The 27,962-nt window shown below is 38.0% G+C and overlaps 1 protein-coding gene across 1 annotated transcript; it reads right to left on the reverse strand.

The window, feature by feature from the left end:
- Positions 1-259: 259 nt before the first annotated feature.
- LOC105991868 (guanylate-binding protein 4-like) lies at positions 260-22,952 on the reverse strand. The gene is given in 13 exon segments (XM_013024612.1): positions 260-577; positions 2,911-3,044; positions 3,377-3,425; positions 3,428-3,582; positions 3,886-3,988; positions 5,643-5,855; positions 6,896-7,179; positions 9,630-9,881; positions 12,272-12,468; positions 13,617-13,726; positions 15,598-15,725; positions 22,783-22,927; positions 22,929-22,952. Coding segments are annotated over 13 exon segments (2,112 nt in total).
- Positions 22,953-27,962: the final 5,010 nt, after the last annotated feature.

The following is a 27,962-nucleotide window of genomic DNA, read 5'->3' on the forward strand; positions in this document are numbered from 1 at the left end:
TCGGGGAGGCTACCTGCTATCTACAGTCCCACTCTCAGGCCTGATGGAAGGGAGTTTGGGGGGTTTCTGGTTTGTAGATTGCTATCATACGCCTGGAATTGTATTCCCAGGCTTTCCCTGGTAGCCACAGGAACCTTAGGAACAAAGCTTATGTCCGTGTTCTGTTCTGGAATGATCCCTCCCTTTTGGAAGGGGGTTTGGGTCAGAGGGCTTTGGAATCCCACAGGAAATTGCCTCCCAGGGAGTGGACCCAGTTGGGTTACTCACAAGGTCTGTAGCTGCTGGTGTGCTGGACCCAGAGCCTGTGCTGTGGTGGGTTGGATGGAATTGGCAGGTTCTCATTCAGAGGGTCTGGGTGTTGGCAGGTGCAGGTGGGCAGGGGAGGGAGGTGCGGCTCTGCTGATGCTGAAGGGTCTCCTCTGTGGCGGCGTGGGGAGTCCTGGCACTGGGAGGACAAGGTAGAGGTTCGAGGAGCACGCTGGTGTGGACTGCAGCAGGGGGAGGCATGCTGGTCTGCAGCAGAGGTGTTGGGAGGTGGCCGCTGGTTGGAAGCCTTGGGTGTGGCTTCCTGGGGCTGCTAGGTGTATTTGCAGAGATGACTGTAGCAGTTTGGTGGTGCCTCAACTGTGAGAGCCTGGGGTCTCTCTATGGTTGTCTCTTATGTCAAGTTCTTTTCTGCCTTTTCAGTGAGTACTTGCCTCAAAATGTTATCTAGAATGACTAGTGTATTTGTTCTGAATAGTATCTAGCCATTAAAAATAAATGGTAATCAAGACCAAATACATAGGATGAGGAGATAGCAGGAGAGATAGCAAGACATGTGTAGTATCATTTTTATAGTTCAAAGAAAGGGTTAGTGATACTATAGTTCAAGGATCACACATGCAGTTCAAGGTTTGAAGTAGGAGAACAAAGAAGAACAGACTCTGTAAAAGACACAATTTAGATATGAAAACTGGGCTATTTAAAGAAGTCAATAGACTGTGTGAAAAATCCTAGAATCCAAAAATAACATATCCAACAGACACAAGTTTAGTTCAACAATGTCCTCAGCAAAACACCTGAGAGGGATCCAAAAATCTCTGATTTGGACCTGAAGTGAATAATTTTTTCTAATTCACTAACTGTATACAAATGGGGTTGGAATTTGAAAACCGTTTGTAGTCATCATCCCATGCTTTATAGAGAATACATATGGAAAGAAAGATCAAGATGCAGACCTGTGCTTCTTCCGTTGTTGTGATAGCCAGACTCTTTCTATTGAACTGACTGGTACCATTTTCCATATTTCATAGTCCATCCTGTAGTGGGATTATTTCAATCTCACAAATGTTTGCTAATTTTTGTTTTTTGTTCTCATCTTTATTTTTGACTAAGTAATAAATGAGTATCATACTAAACACATACACAGCAGGAGAACCCTACTAGTATCAGACAGACAGGTATTCCTAGTTGTCTGCCAAAAAACATATGCCTTTGTATATATTTTGGCACAGGGGCAAACTACCACATAATGCTCAAATGGAGCACAGGCTTCTGCATTTAACAGCTTGTGACATAACTCTCTAGATTTCTTTTTTGAAGCCTCTCAATAGTGTGTACATATATACATATATATACAGAGATTTTTAAAATTTATTTTTGCCAAGTGAAATTCAAAAATTATTGGATACATGATTCTATAGCACTTATAGTCTAAGATTTTTCTTTACTGCTATTTAACTGTTAAGGGGCTGGTGCCACTATGATATATATAAGTTGGACTCTAAAACACGGTTGGAGCTTTTGCTCTCTAATTGATCAATCTTTTAATTTTCTAGAATTTCCTTGGTTATCTTGCTCATAATTTTTTATTATTACGTTTAAGTAGTTGTACAAAGGAATAGTTTCTGAGCATAATATATCTTGAGCAATGTCACCCCTTCCAACATTCTCATCCTCCTTTTTCTACCCAGCCCTTCTCTCACTCTTCTTAATTTTATAGGAAATACATTGGATTCTTGACTGCATTCTCCCTCTATTCTCTTCATTAAGCTACCCCTCTTCCTCTTGACCCCACACTTTTGAGTACACAAAACTTGGTGTTTAATTTTGCTGAACTTTGGGTTTTGTCTGTCTAGGGAATTGAAATATTTGTCATCTGACATGTAAACATTAAAATATTCTTCCAGAAAATTTGTGTTATGTACATCTTTGAATAACAGCATATTGACATACTGACAGGAATCATCTACATTTTGATTTTATCAATCTAAAAATTAAGTCTTTTAGTGATACTTTAAAGAGGTGTTCTGAGTTTTTCTGACTTTCATTCTACAGTATTTCATTACTTTTCATTTACCTTTTTATGAAAAACTTTCTACTTAAAATATTTTATTATCTTTAATTTTGATGTGTTACAGAGGCTAGTATTTCTTCCAATATGTCCTCTAATCATCTTATTAGTTACACTAATAGGACTAATATTAAGTTCAGGTTTTATACATCAGGCCCTGATATAGTCATTACTTTTTTCATTTCCATTGAGATATTAATAGCCTATGTACCTTTTGTTTTTGACATATTTAAACTCAATATTTATTGTTGTTATTAAGGAGTTGTACAAAGAAGTTATAGTTCCACAATTCCGATTATGAGTACAATGGATCTTAGGTAATATCCACCCTTCCTTCACTTTCCCCTTATTTTTTCCTCTGGTCCCTACCCAAAAGTACATCATTCATTTTTAATATAATGTTTGTTAAATACCATAACTACATTTGCTCATCATCCCTCCATTCCTGTGTTCCCTTTTTGTTTTCATCTTTTTAAAAAAATAGCATGATATCAATTTTAAAATTAAGATTCAGAAAAAATGGCCTTCTTTATTACTTCCTAATAGAAATCCTGAGTCTATTTTGTTTTGTTGACACTGATGTAAAAAGCACCAAGAGTTGCACCCCATGGCATCCTTTTTTTGATTGTTTCAAACTCCTTTCTCAGTGAATGCATCTCGGTATCCATATGCTCATATTCCCTTATAAATCTTTCTTTAAGCATTTCTTCTTGAATCCACAAAATGAAAAAGTAAACCCTGAAAATAAAACTTACTGAATATCAAGAATTTTCCCTTAACAACCCTAGGAGCTAAGGATGTCGCTCTCTCTCTCTGTCTGTTTCTCTCTCTCTCTCTCTCTCTCTCTCTCTCTCTCTCTCTCTCTTTCCCCACACTCCACCACAGTGTTTTTGACACATTTGTCTAATGTTTCCTCCTGATTCATGGGTAGTAAGAACATATGTGCTCCTAGCTCCCTGCGATTCTCTCAGGAAGGTGGGAGGAGCTGGCAAAGGCAGGCTCACAAGTATCCTTGTGATATATCCCAGGCCCCATCCAGACTCACCTTCAGCTTGTGTTCCAGCTTCTTTTCCTGATCTCTTATCAGATTAAAAAAAACTCTCTTTCCCTTTCCATCTTCTCCTGTAGTTGGGCCATATTTTCCTTGTAGCTTTTCTCTTGGGCCTCCATCTTTTGCTGCTGCTCCTTCTGTTCCTGTCTTAGCACCTCCTTCTCCTTCTCAGCTGCTTCCTTTGCATCCCGCTCAGCTATTCCACATTGGTTTTAGAGAAGAAAAACAACAAGAATCAAGCTATAATCCTCACCTCCTGGGCTCAGGAAGAAATTGTCTCTGAATTTTTCCAGCGATCAAACCCAGGCACATGTGAGAATGACATGGAAATGTGCTGCCACACTGGCTATGAGTAGACCTGACCTATTATTTTTCAGATTTAGCATCTTGTACATTCCAGTGTAGAACAGGAAGCTCCTTTCATAAAGATCTTCATGTCCATCAGTTAAGGTTTTCAGGAACCCACTCCCTCTTCTGAAAGCGTTACCTTGCCCAGTACCTGCTATGGCCTTCACTCCATCAGTGAGAGCTTTGTCTGACTGTAGGATCAATTTTTCTATAGCATCCTGGGACTGCAGGAATGTCTGGAGAACCTCATTTGCCTAGGAGACCAATAAACAAGTGGAATATGTCAAAGAACAAAAGTTTATTCTGTTGTTGCAGAAATTATTTCCCTCTAAATCCTGTAAAATTTCACTTGTCTTCAAGATTCCTCTGTGTCTGTTCCTTCTTGAACCATAATAGCAAAGCAAATCTCTCTTGTTGTGCTTAGAAACATTTTATAGCAGCCTCTGCCCTAGCTCTCCAGTTTTTTTTTTATTTACTGTGGGGCTTGAACTAATGACCTGTCTTCTCCTGACCTTTGTGCTCAAGACTAGCACTATACCATTTTGAACCACAATGCCACATCCGGTATTCTAGTGGTTAATTGGAGACAACAGTACCACAGACATTCCTGGTGGCTATGAACTGCAATCCTCAGATCTCAGCCTGCTGCATAGCTAGGATTATAGGCATGAGACTCCAGCACCCAACTTCCAGCTCTTTTTTTTGAAACAGAGAAATCCATTGCTATTCCAGGATATCAATGGGATTTACATGTACCTAAAATGTATAGCCTATGTCTGGGCACTGGTGGCTCAGACCTATAAATCATAGCTAGTCAGGCATTCTCATTTGAAACAAACCCAGATAGAAAAATACACAAGGATCTATCTCCAAAATAACCAAGAAAAAAACAAACTAAAAGCATGGGTCAAATGTGAGTGCACCAGACAAGCAAGCGAGCTGAACAAATAGGAATCTTAAGCTCAAAACCCCGTACTAAAATAAATGAATAAATAGATGGATAGATAGATTGATAGATAGATTGATAAACTAATACCCCTACATTCTATTCTTCTACCAAGATACCTGTGTTCTTCTTTTAAACTACATGGAATCTTCTTAAAATTCATCTTGACTTTCATTCTACTCTTGGAGAAATCTTTCGTGAGCTAACTCCAGAGTTCTATATGGCTATCTTATGAACAGTCTACCAGGTTTCCTGACTAAAGGCTCTAGGTATTTGCAACTTGTTAGCTTCCCTATGCCTCACATATCTCAGCTACAAAACTTGGATAATGTTAGTAGTAATTTATAGGATATTTCTGAAATTCGAATTATACTTGTTCAAGTAGGATGAAATTACAGGTGCCTGAATATTCATGATATAAAATAGGGTGTTGAAATTGAGACATAGTGGTACATACTTCTAATCATAACATTGTGGAGGCTGAAATGGAAGTGATATGAGTTGGAACCATCCTTAACTACATGAAACAGCTTGAGTTAAATCAAACAAAAAGAAAAACCCAAAATGAACCATAACATATAATTTTGAATATGTGTGAGCATTATTAACACTCATATTGTTACCATATTAATCCCATCATTATTTTTACTTGGTGTCCATGCCAGCATGACATACCTTATCTTGTTAAATTCAATTTGCTACTTGGTCTGAGGCAAGACTGTCAGTTTCTTGTGAATAGACCAAAGAGGTATCTTTAATTTTTAAATCTCATCAACATGACTAAGAACCAATTGCATAATTTGATCCATGAAAAAATTCTACTCTATCTGGGAGTTTCAGGTTTAAGAATAAATAATGTTAGATATAGAAGGAAAAATGCAGACTTTCTTCTCACAAGTGATTCTGTGTTCTTTAATAATGAGTTTTTCTGACTAACTGCAATTCATCCCCTTATTCCTCACCTTCACCCCTGTCCTGGAAACTAGCTTGTAGTCCTGTTCAACCTTCTTCTTGCCTTTCAAGTAGAGATTATGCCCTCCAGGTATAGAGAAAGTGCCATTGGAAATGCTTTCCATGAAAGACTGGGAAATTTTCTTGAGCTCCATCTGGCAGTATTTGACAGAAGCATCTTCATTCTGCTGGATGAAATCTTCCTTCTTTCTCTTTATGGTGTTCTGTTAAGACCATAGGAATACAGAACAAAGAAGATATTAGAAAGAAAGTCTATGGTGATCTACCTGGAGAAAGTAAGGTGAAGGCCTGAGTACACATTGGGACAGAAAAAACTGTCTGAGTAATATTGGTAAGTCCCTGAACATTCTGGGAGCCAGGCTCATTCTCTGTAAAATGATGGGATTCAATCACAGTACCCTCATAATTCTTTTAACAGCCCAGTGATGAACAACAATAAAGCCATAAAATAAACAATGGCAAGTGGAACGTGGCAAAAAGGACAGTTACCTTAGGATGTGGGTTGCAAGGATAAAAATGCATACATTAAAAAGTATGCAATTATCACGGAAGTTTCTCATATGTTCATACTTTTGGAAACATTCATTAATTCACACAATGCACATATAGGCACATATAAAAAGTGCTTTGTTGTGCTTTTATCCCAACAGCAACTTGATTGTAGAGCCTGAAGTTATGACCTCATTTGAATGCCCTGAGCAGAGCACTTGTGGGCTTATCCAACATCCACACACTATACTTACGATAAACAGAATAGTATGTCATATGTCCATAATGGTATATCATAAATATATAAATGCAATTTGGCTTTTTTTTAATGCTGTTCGTGGGGCTTGAACTCTGGGCTCTGTTCCTGAGCTTTATGCTCAAGGCTAGCACCATTTGTGTCACACCTCCACTTCTAGACTTTGGCTGTTTAATTGAAGATAAAAGTGTCATGGGCTTTCCTACCCAGATTCGCTTTGAACCATGATCTCAGATCTCAGTCTTCTGAGTAGGTAGGATTACTGTATGAGCTACTGGTGCCTGGGTTTTTTACTTGCCAACCATATTGTAATTTATTATGCAACAATAAAAGACAAATGTCTGGTACCCATCAGCCTATAGGAATACTCACACTCATAAATTCCAGGCTCTTAAAAGTACAGATAGGAAATGATCCATAGGATTAAAATGATGAACATAAGCATTGTGTGAAAAGGGGAAGATGTCATGAAAGGCAGACCAGGAGCAGACATGGTACCATTAGATCCTTTTGAAACTCCCACTTGTCATCCTTGAATGATAACTCCATGAAGACTGCGATGGCTTCTCTCTCACAGGCCGCATGCACATCCAACAGCTCCTGGAGGTCCTCAGTGGGGAGCCTCAATTGCTGAGCCATATGCTGGCTACTTTAGTGGTTGGCTGCCTTCTGCACAGCTGCTGAGTTCTCACGATGGGCCAGGGTAGTCACAGCGTTCTCCAAACATGGCACTGCTCCACTGTTTATAGCACTGAAATAAGTCTCCACCAGAGTCCCCAGTCCTGGATGAGCCCAATAATTTAAGGATAAACGTTAAGCTACACTTCTGGTTTATTCTAAAATTAGCATTCTGAAAAACATTAAGACTTTAAACAACTTGCACACTTTTTGGTGATATCATGGCTTGAACTCAGGGCCTTGAGCTTACTAAGCAACTGCTATATGAATAGAACCACACTACCAACACTTTTTGCTTTTTATCCAGTCCCATGGCTTGAACTCAGGGTCTGGGCACTGTCCCTGAGCTTCTTTTGTTCAAGGTTACCACTCTACCCCTTCAGCCATAGTGCTACTTCTACCTTTTTCTGTTTATGTTTTGCTGAGCAATCAAGCCCAGGGAATCATGCATGCTAGCCAAGCACTCTACCACTACACCACATTCCTAGCCCCCTTTTGCTTTGATATTATTTTAAGGATAGCATCCTTTGTATATACCTGTGCTATCATGAATTGTGAGCCTCCTATTTATGCTTTCTGCATATGTGTGTTAACAGACACAAGCCACCATGCCTAGTTACTGATTGAGGTAGCTTCTTGATGAGTTTTTGCCCTACAGTACCCCAATTTATTATCTTCCCAATCACTGATTCCTGAGTAGCTGATATGAAATTTCTTTATCTTATTTGACAAAGTCTACTTCTGGTAGCACTGTTTTTCCTATTCATTATTTTTCTTCAGGCTCTTAAATCACACATTACAATTAAATCATGATAACTACCAATATGATCAGTATATTGTCCAGAGAATTCAATATAAAGTTAAAAAAAAGAGCAGATGACACAAGGAAAGTGAATGAAGTTTACAAATGAAAACAATTATCTAACTTTTGGAACACAATTCTAAATAAGAATGAAATTCTGCATATACAGTTAACAAGAATTTCATGACAGAACCACTTCTTTTTTAATACACACAGACACACACAGACACAGACACAGACACAGACACACACACACACTCACATACACACACACAGACACACACACACACACACAGACACACACACATATATATATTAGTCTAAAAATACTCTCCAGAGTACTTACAGTTACATGAGTAAGGTAATTAGTACATTTCCTATCAAGTATTATTATCTCCTCATCCCTTTCCTCTCCACCAACTCCAACTCATAGCTCCCACCAGTGAAGTTGTAAAGTTCATGTTCAATATAATATCTTGTATATCTCATTGCTACAATAGGTCAACCTGTATCCTTATTTCAGGGCATCGGAATCAAACACAGTGAAAATAGGGGTTATAATATGGGGGAAGAACATAAAAAGAAACAAAAAAAATCACCTGGTACATTATAAATACATTAAAAACAACAGCAAGGAAGATAAAAACCACTTGTGTCCGTATCTTGGGGTTCATTTCCCTTAGCATCATCTTATATGGTCATATGTACATATCTTTTGACCTTTTCTGCTTGTCCTAGACATATACTATTTGTTGAAAATAAGGGACACCATGGGACCTATGTTTCTTTGGGCCTGACTTACTTCACTTAATATATATTTTCCAATTCTTTCCATTTCCTAACAAATGGGGAAATGTTATTTTTTTGATGGAGGCATAGAATTCATATATATATATATCACATTTTTCTTGATCCATTCATCCACTGAGGGTATCTGGGTTGGTTTCAAATCTTAACTATGGTGAATAATACTGTGAAAAACATAGTTGTGCTGGTAGCTTTGGTTGGCCTTGTTTGTGATTATTTGGGTAGAGGGCCCAATAGTGGGATTGCTGGGTCATAGGGGAGCTCTATGTGGAGTCTTCTGAGGAAACACCATACTGCTTTCCAAAGTGGTTGAACAAGGTAACACTCCCACTAACAATGCAGTAGGGCCACATCCCCTCCAGCATCTGTTGTTATTAATGTTCATGATTATAGTCATTCTAACTGGGGTGAGGTGGAATCTCAATGTTGTTTTGATTTGTATTTCTTTTATGGCTAGAGAGGTTGAGCATTTCTTCATGTGTCTATTGACCATTCTTATTTCCTCTTCAGAGAAGTTTCTCTTTAACTCTTTAGCCCAGTTATTGCTTTCTCTTCAGATCTTATAAATCTTTTGCCTTTTACTAAAGCCACTTCTGTAGCTAGGATTTAACTGAATTTTGATTTTAAACTTCCAATGAACCTTTAGGAACTTGGCATCTTATTTTCTTCATACCTACTTTAAATACATACAGAACACTTGTCCAAGTTACTTAACCTACAATACAGGTATTAATCTTTAGAATCAATCAGCTCTTACATAATCAGAGGAATAGCCTCTTAAGATATATTCTATCTCGGTGAAGCTTCATGTAGAGAGACAATAATTAGAAAAGATGAAATCATATGAAAGCATAAACTAATATTTTTATATGCTTAAATGCAAACATGTAATAAAAGCTTTATTTCAGGGAATTAAGTACAGAGGTAAGTCCAGGAGCAAAGAACACTCAAGTTTCCCAGTGACAATAATTCCCTCTCTTAAGGTCTTGGGTTTTGCATTGGCAAAGATGTAGGAACAGAAGTTTTTGGATTGTACTTGGAAAGTGAAATCCAGCAGGTCTTCTGGCAAGCCTTCAATATAAGCTAAGAGGTTTTTTTCTTTTGTATATCGATCAAAGACAAAACATTTGCGTTTTGGGAAGAAATGCCTGATACACTCCCTAAGCAAGTTGGCATACTGGATTTTCAAACTCCTACCTGCAAATAAAAGGAAAAAATGGATTGTTGGAAGGGCAGCCATCAGGCAAGGGGTTGAGTATTTTCATTTCCAGAGATTTTACCTCATTGTCTTAAAATCTCCTTCAGCCTAATCATATGATACTTCATTGCAAACCGACCTTGTGCACAGAGGCAAAAGACAACAAGTAATTGAAGGTTAGGCATCTATCTGTCCACAAATGGGGGAAATTGATTAACCTTCCTAGTTCTGGTGAAAGTCTCATGAGTTAAGAATTTAACAAATGTTTATTGGGTGACTAGTGAAGCAAAATGGTTTGAAGCAATTTTCTGATTCTACTGTATCACTGTCAGAAATGAAATGTAAGGCTTAAAATTATACTAGCAAAGGATAAGATGCTACTGGAAAAATGTTGCAAAGAAGATACATAATATCCAACTGTTACAAACATACACACACACACACACACACACTCACACACACATATAAGAACCTCCCACAAATTGATTAAAGACTACTTTCACTGAATTTTTTTAATTTTTATTTTTACTGTGAAAATACCATACAGAGGGGTTAAAATTACATGGACAAGGTTCACTGAAAATTTTGAAGAGTAAAGTTAACTTAGATATAGAGTGGAGATCTTTAGCGTAGGACTGTTCACTGGAATACTAAAACTGGTTTCTATTCGAGAGCTTGTTTAACTTCCAGCTTATCCTCTGCCATCTTCCTCTGGACCCTACAGTGGAGATCTCTTAATTCTCTAAATTACGGAATGAGGCTTTACAGAGACAATGTAAACACTTGCTGCATAAGAATTAATCCATAAATGTGGAAAGACTGGATAAAATAATATTAAAAATATTGATAATCTTTTGAAATGCCTAAAACACCCCACTTTGATAATATGGTACATTGAAAAAGTGTGAAATATTTAATTCATTAAATATAAAGCTGACAAAGAAGAGAGTCATATTACAGGGAAGGTAAATACAAGATTGACAAAAGAAATATCAGGGCTTTTCTTAAGTCTTCACTGCATGATATTCTTCCATTGAGGAATGTCAATGAGCTAGATACTAGTAAAATATAATGTAGAAAATAACTATGATTTAAAAATTGACCCATTTTATTAAATATAATTCTATGCTAAAAAATTTAAATTTTTATTACATTAAGCACTTACTTAAAAAAACTTAATAGGAAGTAAAGCTGTGGCTCAAATGGTAGAGCGCTCGCCTTGAGCTGAAGAGCTCCGGAACAATGCCCAAGGCCAGAGTTCAAGCCTTACAACTGACAAAAAAACAAACAAAAAAATTAAAACTTAATGTATGGACTTTTCAATATCATAGGATGGATTATGATAGGGACAATTTTTCTTTTGGGGGGGGGGGTCCAGTGGTGGTCTCTGGGCCTGGGTGCTGTCCCTCAGCTCTTCAGCTCAAGGTTAGTGCTCTACCACTTGAGCCACAGCACCACTTCCCGCTTTTTTTTCTGCTTATGTGGTGCTGAGGAATCAAACCCAGGGCCTCATGCATGCAAGGCAAGTGCTCTACCACTGAGCCACCTTGCCAGCCTGAGGGATAATTCTTCATGGTGTAAAGTGGGCTTAAATAATTTGATCCAGTATTTATGCCCTTGTTAGTGATTTTATATTCTACTTGAAGATTTTCAAATAATAACTCTATAACAAGCATAGAAGTCTCTGTGGGTTTACAAATAGTTCAGATGAAAAACCAAAACATCTTCTAAAACATACTTTCTGAATATTTTATTTCTATATGATTCTGTAGACAAAATATTTCATTAGAACAACATATTTTAAATGTTCAGGTACAACATATTAGAATTGTTGGTGTTTATTTTTAAACTTCAAGTTGTTATGACATATAATCCATGAGAACTGACACAATTCTCTAAAACATTTGCTTACATGTACCGTTTCATTAAATGCTCTCTTGAAATACATTTAACTTCTTTAGATATGAGAATTCTTTTCATATACAATACTAGAGGACTATAAAGTAGAAATAGAAGCCGGGCACTGGTGGCTCACGCCTGTAATCCTAGCTACTCAGGAGGCTGAGATCTGAGGATCACGGTTCAAAGCCAGGCCGGGCAGGAGACCGTGAGACTCCTATCTCCAATAAACCACCAGAAAACCGGAAGTGGCGCTGTAGCTCAAGTGGTAGAGCACTCGCCTTGAGCTGAAGAGCTGAGGGACAGTGCCCAGGCCTAGAGTTCAAGCCCCACGACCGACCAAAAAAAAAAAAGTAGAAATAGAGTCATTACATTTTTTAAAAAACCAGTCGCCTTTCAATAATCAGTGTATCATATTATAGCATACACACCCAATGGTGACTGAACCTTCCCTGCCCCCCGCCCCTGCCCGGGGGCCTCCCTCTGATACCTGGAATAAACTTTAAGGTATTCTCTAGATATTCATCCTCTGTGATGGACTGGCCATTTAACTTCAGCTCCAGAATGAAATCCCGAACAGCCCAGACAAAGTCTGGAAAGAAACTCACAAATTCATCACAGTCATCCATTTCATCAGATTTCTTAGTGGACTTTGCCCTGGTTATCTCTCTTAGTTCAGTTACATAGCTGAGATCTTAGCTAAGGAATGAAAAGTACAATACATCATAAACAAGTTTCAGATCTCACCTACAAATCCATTGATAATATTCCATTTTGTGTAATGTACCCTTCCTCAACCAGGAAAACCGAGTTACTTAAAGAAACAGGGTTAGCACTTTGGAAAGCAGCATGGAAGTTCCTCAAAAGACTACACATAGAGCTCCCTATGACCCAGCAATCCCACTTTTGGGCATTTACCCAAAAGATCACAATCAAGGCCATATTAAGGATACCAGCACAACTGTTTATTGCAGCATTATTTACCATAGCTAAGATATGGAACCAAACCAGATGCCCCTCAGTAGATGAATGGATCAAGAAAATGCGATATATATATATACATACATATATATATATATGAATTATGAATTTTATGCCTCCCCTCAGAAAGAATGACATTGCCCCATTTATTAGGAGATGGAAAGACTTGGTAAAAATTATATGAAGTGAAGTAAGCCAGGCCCAAAGAAACATAGGTCCCATGGTTTCCCTTATCTGCATCAAATAGCATATGTCTAGGACAAGCAGAAAACGTCAAACACTATGTACATATGACCATAAAAGATGATGGTAAGCAAAATGAACCCCAAGATAGAGATAAAAATATATTTTTTCTTTCTTGCTATTGTTTTTAACGTATTTATAATATACTATGTGATTTTTTTGGTTTCTTTATACATTTCCCCCCCACAGTATAACCCTTGTTTTCATTGTATTTGATTCCGATGCCCTGCATCTTGTATATACATTTCTCTAATTTGGGGAGGGGAAGGGAACAACCAAAATGCTTCAGTAAGGATACAGGTTGACCCATTGTAACAATGAGATGTAGAAGACACTACGTTGAAAAATGAACTTTACAATTTAGGTGGAGGGATAGGGGGAGTGTAGTTGTGAGGGAAGCAGTGGTAGGGGGAACAATGGAGGAGGCAACAATGATTAATAGGAAATGTATTCATTAACTTGCTCACCCTCTGTACAGTATCTTTACAATTAAAAACAAAGAATTAACAAAGTAATAAAAGAAGAGCTATAAAATAAAAATAAAAAAAGAAACAGGGTTATCATTTTCCTAAACTCAATACAGCATGACTATTCTTTCCCAGGAAGGATACTACACCTGCTCCAGTGCTTGCTGGTTGATGGTTTCCATACTGTTGTAGACAAAGGTGCTGCTGAGTAGAATGGACAAGGCAAAGATCCATGAATCATTCTTAGGATTACCCTAGAGAACACATGAGAGCAAGGGACAGTGAAGTTTACTTGTGTCATTCTTTCATTTATAGTTCATTTAGGACTACAGTTGAAATAGAGAATACAAAGAAGGCCAAAATTGAAAAACATATCCTAAGTTTTGGGGCTAGGAAGGTGGCTCAGTAGTAGAGTGCTTGCCTTGCATGAAAGCGTCACTGGGTTCAATTTCTCAGCACCACATCAGCAGAAAAAGCTGGAAGTGGCATTGTGGCTCAAGTGGTAGAGTGCTCGCCCTGAGCTGAAGAGCTCAGAGACAGCACCCAGGCCCAGAGTTCAAGCACCATGACAGACCAACAAAAAAAAAAACAAAAAACCTAAGTTTTTACTTCCTCTTCATCATTAACAGTGATTTTCCTCAGGTCTTGGTTTCCTTCGAGTGAAGGTATTGTCAATGTGCATAAAATAGTTTCTACAGCAACTATATACAGGAGACCACAATATTTTTTTAAAAAAACATCATATATACTGTATATAAATAAATGCAACATATGTGCATATGTATACAAGATGATCATCTCTGCCAATAATACATTAAATTTTATTATGTGAGAGAAAATTGACCATTTTAATAAGTTGGAAAAATGCTTTACACATGTGAGTGTCTCACTGGGATAATACCTGTTGTTTCAATGTGCTTCATTTATTTAAACAGCTGAAAGAAGTAGAGATTAAAAGATCATACACATGGTAAAACTAATAGTAGACACATGAGAAATATTATAAAGTATAAGCCATACATATGTATCACATAATCATATCATTTGGCCGAAGCAGTGAGCATGTGTAAAGGGCTGAAAGATAGAGCCAGAATCAAGATTCAGGATGAGATGGATCATGAAGTATAGAAAAATAGAACTATGTACTACTCAATTCCCATCAAGTTACAGAGGAAGTGAGTAATTCTAGACAAAAAGCAATTTATACTATGATATTAGATTCAAACTCCTCTTGGCTTCATAAGTGAGTCCATACCCCTAGGACCCATATACCTAAATTATATGGCCACTTTTGGACATCTATAGCACCTGTACTGGTTATACAAAATGTGTGTTGGCTCTTGAATTAGGTCTTTCCCTTTTACTGATGGATCTACAGAATATAGGATAGGGACATAGAATTGACATCTTAAGTGAATATTTACTACATTGTATCATACTTTCAGCTGCAAATAAAATTTCACCATAATAAAGACAACAAACTGAAAGAACTCTCAATATCCAAAGATGGAACAAAGCAAAAACAAGGTATAGGGACCAGAGTCCAGCTCAGTGGTAAGCCTATAACTAGTATGTATGCAAGGCTCTTCTTTGTTCAATCCCCAATACCTTGCAGAAAAGCGTAAATCAATGTATAAATAGAATTTCTTTTATACTGATATGACTGCATAAATGAGCAGCTGACAGAGTAGAGGAAAACCCTTCTTTACAGAAGATGTAAATGCTACCTGTGTCACAGGTAGAGTTTAATATCACTACCATCTCACATTAAGATATCTATAATAGGTTGAGGTTGTAGCACAATTGTAGAACACTGTCTAGGATGCACAAAACCCTGACTTTGATGCCGAAGAGTAATAAAAAAAAAAAAAAAAAAGAAAGAATGGGCTAGACCTAGTGACCCACTTCCAAAAAACAGAGTCAGAAAAAAGAAAGTTTTTTAAAGAATATTAATACAACAAAATATTAGGGTTTATCAGAGTAATGCAAAGCAACAATTTAGCCTCAATTCATAACTGGATTTGTAGTTTAGGGAACTGAAGTAAGCAGTGGATGTTTAATTAAGGTGATACATGGTAAGTTAAAAAACACAACCAAAGGAGAATCCTCTCCAATTTTGATTTACCTTCTCCACATCACCCAGACCCTCAGTGTCCAGAAGGACCAAGGTGAAATTTGGTTTCGTTGGGTGAGTCACACACGACATCCAGATGCCTTTTGTTTGAGACCACACTGTTCTGCCGACAGGGAAACCTGTAACCAAAGGGAAAAAAATATATGGGTGTGTTTTAAGTTCTGAGAATCTAATATTATGAGATATTATAAGATAATGAGCTAATAGAGATAATGTAAAATATAAAGAAGGGAGCCTTCATAAGCAGAGGAAAAATAGAACTAGGGACAGATTTTCTAGAAATCAAGGACCAAATAAAATGACCTTATTTAAGAAAATCACCCACACTGATCAAGATGCACTCCATTCATAAACTGGTATTTTTTAATGGCAATGTCTTTGTAGAATGACTTGAAGATAAGAAAAATGAAAAAAAAAATAAATTAGGGGGGCCGGGACCAGGCCTGGGGATCCGGCGCCTGAGCAACACAACCAACTCCTCCCAACTGAAGTCAGAAGCTGAACTTATGCCTCAGCAGAGGGGAGAGAAACAGGGAACAGCACCACCCTGTAAAGCATGCCTGTGACAACAAAAGACCCGGGGGCTCAGGACAAAAGAAGCCTGAACCCCACTGGAATTTGACCCATATATTCTAGGCTGGGAATTGGAGAACACAGGCCACCAGCACCTGATAGTAGGCAGGGGCTCAGGCTGGTAATGTGGCTCAGCAGTAGAGTGCTTGTCTTGGGTGCATGAGGCCCTGGATCTGATTCCTCAGCACCACATAAGCAGAAAGGGCCAGAAGTGGCGCTGTGGCTCAAATGGTAGGGTGCCAGCCTTGAGCTGAAGAGCTGAGGGACAGCGCCCAACCCAGAGTTCAAGCCCACAACCAGCCAAAAAACCCCATCAGGAGCCCATAGCAGACTCTAGCATCTGGGAGAGTGCATCCAGCACATCCGATCTTGCCAAGAGCACCTGTAGGAGCAAACAGGTGCAGTCTAGGCTGCTCAACCCTTCCAAAGTCGGTAACGGCCAGTAATCTACAGTAGAGAGCTGAGAACCCTATGTGGGTCAGACCAGCAGCTAGAGGTTGGCCCCCAACAGAAAAAGATCAGGTACAGACTCTCTCTACCAATACAGAAACAGCAACCAAACAAAGATAGACACCTATTGACCAAAACAAAATTTCAGATTAGTCTCCAATATCCCTGAATCCCCATGTGAAAATCACAGAGAAAAATTACAAGGTTTATCAACACCCAGGGTAGCAAGCTATCCACAATACCCAGCAACCACCCAGGGGAGAACCCCAGGGGGAGTAAAGCAGGAATGGAAGACAGAAGCTACATCCAAGAGATGCTGGATGCAATGACTCAAGAAATAAAGCCAGAAATAGACCAGAAATTGAAAGGACACAGGGTCGAAATATCAAAAGAGATGCAGGATATGAAACACGAGGTACATGCAAAAATAGAGGCAGCCCACAGGTCACTAAGAGGTGAGATCAGTATTTTGAGAACCAACATCGAATCCATAAATGAGTACATTTCCTCCATACAAATCACAATGGAAGCCACAGTTAACAGAGTGAATGAAATGGAATGTACAGTGTCAGATACAGAAGACAGAATACACCAACTGGACCAAAAAATGACAGATATGGGAAAATCACTTAAATTATGCTAAAGGGAAATTCAAGAGCAAGTACATGGTGTCACGAAATTTAACCTTCGTATAATTGGAGTGGATGAAGGTGAGGAATATCAAAGCAAGGGAGTGCAACACCTATTCAACAAGATAATCCGTGAAAATTTTCCCCATCTCAAAAAAGAACATCTTACCTACATAACAGAAGCATATAGAACACCTAACAAGCAAGATCCCAGGAGAAACACTTCTAGACACATTATAGTAACAATGATAGATCTGAACTATAAGGAAACAATCTTGCATGCAGCAAAAATGAAGAAGGAACTATACTACAATGGGAAAAAATTAGAATCACTGCTGATCTCTCCACACAAACACTAAATGCAAGAAAGGCCTAGGAAAGTACCATACAAGCCCTGAGAGCCAATGACTGCCAACCCAGATTGATATACCTGGCAAAGCTAGCATTTACATTCAATGGAGAACTGAAACATTTTAATAGCAAAGAAAAACTAAATGAATACATAAACATTTAGCCAGCATTACAAAGAATACTAAGAGGGGGAACACAACCTGAAGAAAGCAACCAAGAACTGGGACCTGCACCCAGACTGGAATTACTAGAAGTCTAACTGAACAAGCACAGAAGGAAAGGAAAGAAGAAAAACTGAGGAAAACAGAGAATGACAGGGACCACAATGCATCTCTCTGTACTATCTCTTAATATTAATGGGCTTAATTCGCCAATCAAAAGAAAATGAACTGCAGGTTGGATCAGAAAACATGACTCATCCATCTCTTGCATTCAGGAGACCCACTTCTCAGTCAAACACACAAACAAACTCAGAGTGAAGGGGTGGAAAAGGATCTACCAATCAAATGCCCCCAGTAAGAAAGCAGCTGTAGCTATCCTGATATCTAACAAAATAAACTTTTCATTAAAATCAATACAAATAGACAAGGACAGACACTACATATTAATAAAGGGAACAACCCAAGAGGAGGATATTACCACCATCAACTTATATGCCCCAAACATTGGTGCACCCAAATATGTTAAGCAAATACTCTCAAACTTACAGAATAAAATAGATCCCAATCCCAATATGATAATACTAGGAGATTTAACACCACACTCTCACCAAAGGACAAGTCTACTAACCAGAGGATTGGCAAAGAAGCTACCGAATTAAGTGAGGCCATACTTCAAGATTAACAAACTCACAGCTACCGAGTATTTCACCCTAAAACAACACAGTACACATTCTTCTCAGCAGCTCATGGAACTTTCTCCAAAATAGACCACATCATAGTTCATGCAAGGAATGTAAGCAAGTACAAGGGGATTGACATAATCCCCTGTATCCTATCTGACCACAGTAGAATCAAGCTAGTTCTCCATAACAAAGCATACCGCAGAAATCACTCTAATACATGGAAATAGAACAGCACCCTTCTTAGCAATACCTGGGTAATGGAAGAGATCAAAGAAGAAATAAAAAATTTCCTACAACTCAATGAAAATGAAAACACCTCACAAAGAAACTTTGGGACACAGCAAAAGCAGTCCTGAGGGGCAAATTTATTGCCCTCAGTGCCCACATCAAGAAAATAGAGAAAGACCAAGTAAATAATCTCATGTTGCAATTAAAACAGCTAGAAAATCATGAAAAAATGGAACCTAAAGTTACGAGACAGGGCCAGATAACCAAACTAAGAGCAGAGATTAATGAATTAGGGAATCGGAGAACCATAGCCAAAATTAATTAATAAAGTTATACTCTCTAAAGGAAGAAAACCTGGCAGAAATGGGTGCATTTTTAGAGAAATACAAGCAAAGAAGAAGCAAATCAATTAAATAAGTGAATATCCTACAACGAGATACAGGAAGCAATCAGAAGATTTCCAACAAAAAAAAAGTTCAGGACCAGACTGATTCACAGCATAATTCTATAACACCTTTAAAGAAGAACAATACCCATACACCTCAAGTTCTTCAGAGAAACAGAGAAGGAGGGAGCTATCCCAAACTCATTCTACAAAGCCAATATCATACTCATCCCCAAACCAAAGACCCAACCAAAAAAGAGAATTGCAGGCCAATTTCCTTGAGGAACACAGATGCAAGGATCCTTAACAAGATTCTAGCTAGCAGAATCCAGAAGCACATAAAAAAAATCATACACGATGACCAGGTAGGCTTCATCCCAGAGACACAGGGATTGTTTAACATACGTAAGTCAATAAATGTAATCCAACACATCAACAGAGCCAAGGTCAAGAATCACATGATTATCTCCACAGATGCAGAAAAGGCCTTTGATAAAATTCAACATTCGTTCATGCTAAAAGCTCTAGAGAATTAGGAATAGAAGGAACAATCTTAAAACAATGAAAGCCATTTATGAAAGACCAATAGCCAATATCATACTTAATGGGGAAAAGCTACAACCAATTCTCTTAAAATCAGGAACAAGGCAAGGATGCCCACTGTCTCCACACCTCTTCAATATAGTCCTGGAACCCTTAGCCAGGGCAATAAGGCAAGAAAAAGACATTAAAGGGATCTACATAGGGAAAAAAGAAGTTAACCTATCCCTTTTTGCAGATGACATGATACTATACATTCGTAATCCCAAAAACTCCATCCCCAAACTCTTGGAAATCATAAATCACTTCGGCAAAATAGCAGGATACAAAATAAACCCACAAAAATCAGTTGCCTTCCTGTACACTGACAATGTACAAGTAGAAAGGGAAATAAAGGGAGCAACCCCACTCACAATAACCTCTCCCAAAATAAAATATTTAGGAATTAACCTAACCAAAGGTGTAACAGAACTATTTAATGAAAACTATAAAAAGTCAAAGAAAGAAATTGCAGAAGACACTAGGAAAAGGAAAGACCTCCCATGCTCTTGGATAGGCAGTCTTCATATAGTGAAAATGGCAAAACTGCCAAAATTAATATAAAAATTCAATGCAATTCCTATTAAAATCCCAATGACGTACATCTCTGAAATGCAGAAAACAGTCCAAAAATTCATATGGAACAACAAATGACCTAGAATAGCCAAAAAAATTCTAAGGAATAAAGACAACTAAAAGACTAATAGTGTACCCCAGCCTATCACCATGCACCAACATCAACTCAAAATGGATTAAAGACCTTAACATTAAACCTGAATCTCTGAAACTACTGCAGGATAGAGTAGGAAATACACTTGAACTTATAGGCACAGGAAGGAACTTCCTGAACAGAGTCTCAGGGTCAAAACAAATTGGAGAGAGACTGTACAATAAATAAAATAAAAAGCTTAAAATAAAAAGCTTCTGCACAGCTAAAGCTATCGCAACCAAGCTAGAAAGACAACCAACTAATTAGGAATAAATATTTACCAGCAATATATCAGTATATACAGAGAAGTCAAGAAACTAATCCCTCCCAAACCTAACAAACCAATTACTAAATGGGCAAGAGAACTAAAGAGAGACTTCTCAGATGAAGAGATAAAAATGGCAAAGAAACACATGAGGCAATGTTCACCATCCCTGGTTATGAAGGAAAAGCAAATAAAGACAACCCTGAGATATCACCTTACCCCAGTCAGAATTTTCCACATCCACAAGTCAGCCAACCACAAATGCTGGAGGGGATGCAGAGAAAGAGGAACCCTATTACACTGCTGGTGGGAATGTACACTTACACAACCACTTTGGAAAGCAATCTAGAGGGTCCTCAGAAAACTGAAGAATGACCTCCCTTATGACCCAGTCATACCACTTCTAGGCTTCTACCCTGAAAAACAGGAACCAGTATACAAGGACACATGCACCTCCATGTTTATTGCAGCATTGTTCACAATAATGGCATTTGCAGGGAAATGCATGGAGCTAGCAGAAATCATGTTGAACGAGGTAAGCCAAGAGCAAAGAGACAAATGGAACATGGTCTCCCGATAAGTGGATGCTAAATCCAAAATGTTAGGTGATAGAACAAAATTAACAGGACTTAAGAAACAAAGAACTTCCACTAATCTGGTGGAACCACTACTAAATAACTCCATGCTGTTGATCACAGGTATGGTGTATATGTGTACGCCATTATATGTTATAGAGTATGATAGACAATTTGCTCCAGGAAAGGTAGAATGAATTTGTGACTTTAAATAAGCATCACTATCCCACAATACTGTGAAATTTGGGAAATTATGTAATCACTTAATCACAATAATAATTTTAAAAATCCACCAGAAAACTAGAAGGGGCGCTATGGCTCAAGTGGTAGAGCATGAGCCTTGAGCTGAATTGCTCAGGGACAGCTCCCAGGCCTAGAGCTCAAGCCCCACGACTGACAAAAAAAAAAAAAGCAGGGGGAGAGATCTTTCCATGCGATTGTTACTAACATATTTATAAGATTATGTCTTTGTTGCTTTGTATGTCCCTCCCTCAAGGTATAACCCCTGCTTTCATTATATGTGATGTTGGTGCATGTGGAGGGGAAGGGAAAAAAACAAATTGTTAAAACAGGGATACAAGAGGACTCATTGCAACAATGAGAAGTACAATTCGTTATGTGGAAAATGAACTTTACAACTTTCGTGGGGGGTATGGGGGGGAGGATGCAAAGGGATGGCAAGGGGAAACAAAGGAAGAGGTTACGATGCTTGATAAGAAATGTACTCATTATCTTGCCCATGTAATTGTATTTCACAATGAAAAAATACGTTTATAAAAAAACTATACATATTAGTATAGTATAATACTATATAGTATATATCTAATACAGTATATATAATTATTGCATATAAAATATATACTATATAAAATAGTATTTATAGCACATATACTATATAGTATATATACTATATATTATTTATACTACTATAATATTCATTATACATACTAATACTACACCATAAGTTCTATGACAATTACAATAATAAAACCAGTATTATTAGTAAAAAAAAAAGAATAAATTAAAATGAAATGAAAATCACCTGCATTTAACAAAATAAGGAATACAAATGACAGTATGGGAAACAATTTTTGTACCTTATTTATAAGGCCTTTAGTTTGTAATTATAGACTCACAATATTAGTAAAAATTATAAAGCATCCTTTTTTCTAGAAAATGAAATTTTTACAGCTTTCTTTATATCTCACAATCTTCCTTCATTTCACTTTTATAAACAAAGCATACAGTGTGACATTTGCATTGATTCTACAGCCTTAATAAAATTATGTCAGTGGGAGGAAGGAAATAATCACAGGAACTGAGTACGTAAGATTGTAAGGTTAGATTGCATCAGAATACTATTCTTTAAGGTCACTAAACACAATAAGGAAAATTCCTGTTTTTTACAGGAGTAGGGTGAGATCTTATGAGTGTGGATTTAAAATAATAAGCTTTCATGTCAATCTTAATAAAGATTGCAAGTTTTTCCCTTAGCAGGAGTCAGATTCTTCTTGATAGTACAACAAGCATGATTACCTTGCATTATCAATGATCCCAGCAAATGGCTCCTGTCCTAGAAAACACTCACCTTGTTTGTGTCCTGCCAGGCGGTTCATCACGTAGGATTTTCCTATACGATACATTCCTACAATGGCCACCACCACCACAGGTTGTGTAATTGCTTCAAGAGCTTTGACTGCTTCGGGGTTCACCATCAGCTGCTCTTTCTCATTTTTCCACTAGACAAATGGGGGCCATCACAGTGGATTTTGATACCAAGTTAACCTGCACCCCCCAAAAAAAAAGAAGTAGAAGAAAGAATAAAAGATTAATAGAATACAGATCTAGTGGCAACCCCAGGAGTAAGTACAATCTCACTTATAGAATGTGTGTTAAGCTCTTTTTACAAAATTAATTTATTTTTAATACATTTTTATCTTTTAGTTACAATACAAAGGGGTTTCAATTCAACATGTCAGTTGTGAGGACAATGCATCTTGAGAAATATCACCCCTCCTTCATTGTTCTCCATGTCTCCCAACCCCACTCATCCCTTCAATTTTAAACATAACAACTCCTGGCCAAAATATATCACTGTCATAGGTACCATCCTATCAGTAAGGGGAAAGCTAGTCTAACTCTTTTTCAAGGTCATCTCTTAGATGATTCATCATTACATAATAACTCTGCTCACAATCTGTTTGATAAAAACTAAATCTCCAATCACAAAGAAGGCTAAAAACATTTTGCCTTTCTAGTCGTCTGTTAATTATCTAGATTAATGCAAATGTTTTATTACAGTGGAAAAAAAGAAGAACATAAATTGGAAGATGAAAGGTGTTCCAGAGTAACCCTGAGGATCTCAAAAATCTTATAATATGCTGGTATAAATAGAGAGCATACCACTATGGCAGCATAAGAATGGAAATACCATGATGGTTACATGAACAAGATATTAGTAGAGTAAAATAAGGATGAACTAAAATAGAGTATAACATGACCAATGGAATAGAATTGAAAACCCAGAAATGAACCCACAGACCTACAGCCATCTATCTTCGAAAAGGAAGATAAAAATTTAGAATGGAAGAACAACATCCTCTTCAGTAAATGGTGCTGGCAAACTTGGTTAATCATTTGTAGAAAACTAAAGTTAGATCCTTATATATCACCCTGTACCAGAATCAACTCCAAATGGATCAAAAACCTCAGAGTCAAAACTGACACTCTGAAAACATTATAAGACAGAATAGGAGAAACACTAGGTCTCCTTGGTGCAGGCTGAAATTTTCTTAAAAGAGACCCAGAAACACAACAAATCAAAGAAAGGTTGAAGAAATGGCATTACATGAAATTTCAGAGCTTCTGCTTGGCAGAGGACATGGCTAGCAATATCAATAGAAAGCCCACGGATTGGGAGAAGATCTTCACTAGCCATACACAGACAAGGGTCTCATATCTAAAATATACCTGGAACTCAAAAACTTAAGTCCCCCAACAACAAATCATCAAAGAAGCAACTGCCCTATAAATAAATGGGCTAAGGAATCAAGAAGAAACTTCTCTGAAGAGGAAAGAAGGATGGCCAATAGAGACATGAAGAAATGCTCAACCTCCCTAGCCATAAAAGAAATGCAAATCAAAACTATATTGAGATAACACCTCACCCAGTTAGAATGGCTAGAATCAAGAACTCTAATAACAACAGATGCTGGAGGGGATGTGGACAGAAGGAAACCTTACTATTTTGTTGGAGGGAGTGTAAACTTGTTCAACCACTTTGGAAAGCAGTATGGAGGTTCCTCAAAAGACACCACATAGAGCTCCCCTATGAACCAGCAATCCCACTTTTGGGCATTTACCCAAATGATCATAAAGAAGACCATACTAAATCTTCCAGCACAACTATCTTCATTGCAGCATTATTTACCATAGCTAAGATATGGAACCAACCCAAATGCCCCTCAGTAGATGGATGGATCAAGAAAATGTGATATATATACACAATGAAATTCTACGCCTCCATCAGAAAGAATGACATTGCCCCATGTGTTAGGAAATGGAAAGACTTGGAAAAAATTATATTAAGTGAAGTAAGCCAGACCCAAAGAAACATAGGTCCCATGGTTTCCCTTATTTGCAATATCTAATATATGGCTGAGTCAAGCAGAAAAGGTCAGATAAGGTGATGTTAGGGAAATGAACTCTAAGATATGTATTCAAATGTTCTTTTTTCTTTCATGCGATTGTTTCTAACACATTTATAAGAATATTTCTTTGTTGCTTTGTATGTCCCTCCCCCACAGTATAACCCCTGCTTTCACTGTATTTGGTATCGGTATAATTTGTGGAGGGGAAGGGGAAAAACAAATCATTTAAATAAGGATACAGGTGGACCCATTGCAACAATGAGATGTACAAGTCGTTATGTAGAAAATGAATTTTACAACTTTGGTGCGGAGTGGTGGGGGGAGCGGGGAGGATTGGGTGGGAGTAGAAGCGGATGGGAAGGGATGAGAAGGGTAAACAAAGGAGGGGGCTACAATGCTTGATAAGAAATGTACTCATTATCTTGCCCATGTAATTAAAACATCTCTGTACAGTATTTTCACAATAAAAAATAAAATAAAAAGTAAAAAAAGAAATAAACAGAAAAAAGAAAGAAAAAAAAGAAAATGTGGTATATATGCACAATGAAATTCTATGCCTCCATCAGAAAGAATGATATGTCCCCATTAGTTAATAGATGGAAAGACTTGGACAAAATTATATGAAGTGAAGTAAGCTAGGTCCAAAGAATCATAAATCCCATGGTTTCCATTATTTGCAATTACTAGTATATGTCTGATTCAAGCAGAAAAGGTCAGATAAGTTGATGTTAGGGGAATGAACCCCAAGATAAGTATTCAAATGTTTTTTGTTTTTTTCTTTTCATGCAATTGTTTCTTACATATTTATAAGATGATTTCTTTGTTGCTTTGTATGTCCCTTCTCCGCAGTATAACCCCTATTTTCACTGTATTTGATGTAGGTATAATTTGTGGTGGGAAAGGGAAAAAACAAATTGTTTAAAAAGGGAAACTGTGAAATCATTGCAACAATGAGATGTACCAGTTGTTATGTTGAAAAATGAACTTTACAACTTTGGTGGGGGGGATGGGGATAGGGTAAGGAGGGGTCTGAGAAGGGGTGGAAAGAAGAAACAAAGGAGGAAGCAACAATGCTTGATAAGAAATGTACTCATTATCTTGCCCATGTAATTGTAACCCCTCTGTACAGTACTTCCACAACAACCAAAAAAGAATATAACATGAGTCAAAATAATTCTAATAAAATTATGCAAATTAGAGTACCAGAATTTCAGAGCCATATTTTCAGTAACGGATTTTATGCAGTGTATCACAAACATTACTACCTCTTGTCATTAGAAATTCTACAATTGGTTTTGAAGTATTTAAATACTACATAGTATTGTGGGATATGTCAAATCATAACTATTATATAAACTTCAGTATGTACCAGGGTGAGAAGAGTGAAATTCTAAATGAGTAAGGTACTGGCTTTTGGGTAGATTCAGTTCCATGGCTCCCAGCCAAGAGTCAGTTTGAATATGAAGGAGACAAGGATCCATGGGAATAAAGAAAGGGGCTTCCTGTGAGGAGCAAGAGTAGGCAGGAGAGAAGCAGTGGAAAGATGCTGCAAGCAGGACCCATGGAGGATGAATGGGGAAACAGGAATCCAGAGCCAACGGAGATGCCACAGCAAAGATTCAGAAGACAGTCTTCCAGGGGTCAAACCCCAGGGTTCCCATCATTTACTCACTATCAGACCTGGAAGGAGAACCTGCCTCTGTACACCTTCATTATCTTGTCAACAGTATAAATAAAACTAGTCCTGCCTGATTCACTACGGTACAGGTTAAGGAAATCAATATTTTAAAAAAAAAGTAGTCCAATTGACTCAGCAGCAGGTACACCATGAACTAGTGCACATGGACAGCATGAAGATGGGCAAGCCAGGCACTGAGGTTGCAAATGGACTAGTGAAGACTACTTTTGCTCTCAGCTTTTCCAATTCCAGGCAGCTACCCTCTGGGAAACATCTGAGAACTGAGAGTAATGGTGAAGTTGGGGCAAGAGAGAGCTGGAAGGAGCGACCCTCCAGCAGTGACTCTGCTGGGGTTTGGGGCTAGGGTTTGGTCCCTCAGTGCCAGGAGGGAATTAAGGTCCCCTGAGGCAGAGGAGGGTAGGTGTCCCATGCAGTGCTCTCTGATGCAGTCCATGCTGGACGCCTGAGGAAGAGCAGCTTTTCCTGTGTATGCTTTGGTAAGGTTCACCACCCCATGGCTGCCTGGGGACTGAAGGAGCCCTAGGAGCTGAACTACCAGAAGCAGTCTGGAGGGTCACACACCATGGAGCTTCCCATGTCCTCCCATTCCACTGCTGCCTTAACCTCTGTCCCCTCCCCGACATCCTACCCAGCCCACTCCCAGCTAGTAAAATAGCTATGGACCTAGCTCCCTGTTTGCTGATCCTCAAGGAAATAGCACACCAAAGACCATGTTTCTCCACAGAACTCACGTCTTTGTGGGCTCTGTAGTCAGGAGACAAATTCTCAGCTGCCTTAGCTCTGAGTTCTTCTGTCTGGCTAGTGAGGAAAGCACTGCTCTTAGAAGCTGAGCATCAAATCGTATAAGGCAGCCTGCCAAGTAAGTGTTGGGCAAGAGGAACAGTGAAATGAAACTGTATTTATGTGTTTCTGAGGTAATCAGAGAGCTTTAGCACAGTTCCTAGTTAGTCAGAGGATCAACTTTATGAGCAAAGGGAGGAAAAGTCCAATGTTCTGCATCAGCTTCTCAAACCGAAAACCAAGCAAATAATAAAAACCAAGCAGACAGTCAAAGATCACTGGTATTTATTCAGGAAGAACAGGGCACCATAATGGAAATATGCTGCTATGTGAAGCACAGGAGTAGTAAAAGAACTTGAGATATGATGAGGTTTGGTTTTAAAACAACAAACAAAAACGTTTTCTTTCACCCACATAAAATGGCATAAAATATGCCATATATTGGGATAACATGTAATGTTTGTTTCGGTTTTAGACTCTATTTGAAATTGAAAGGCTATTATGGTATACACTACAAAGTAGCATTCATTACTAAGATCATCTACCAAGCTGAATAATACTCTTTGAGGGGTCCACTAATTCCTACCAGATGGGAATATGGTCATGTGTGTAAAAACATGTAGAGAATAACCCTAGAAA

This window comes from Dipodomys ordii, unplaced genomic scaffold (genome assembly GCF_000151885.1).
Source record: "Dipodomys ordii isolate 6190 unplaced genomic scaffold, Dord_2.0 Scaffold78, whole genome shotgun sequence".
Taxonomy (NCBI): domain Eukaryota; kingdom Metazoa; phylum Chordata; class Mammalia; order Rodentia; family Heteromyidae; genus Dipodomys; species Dipodomys ordii.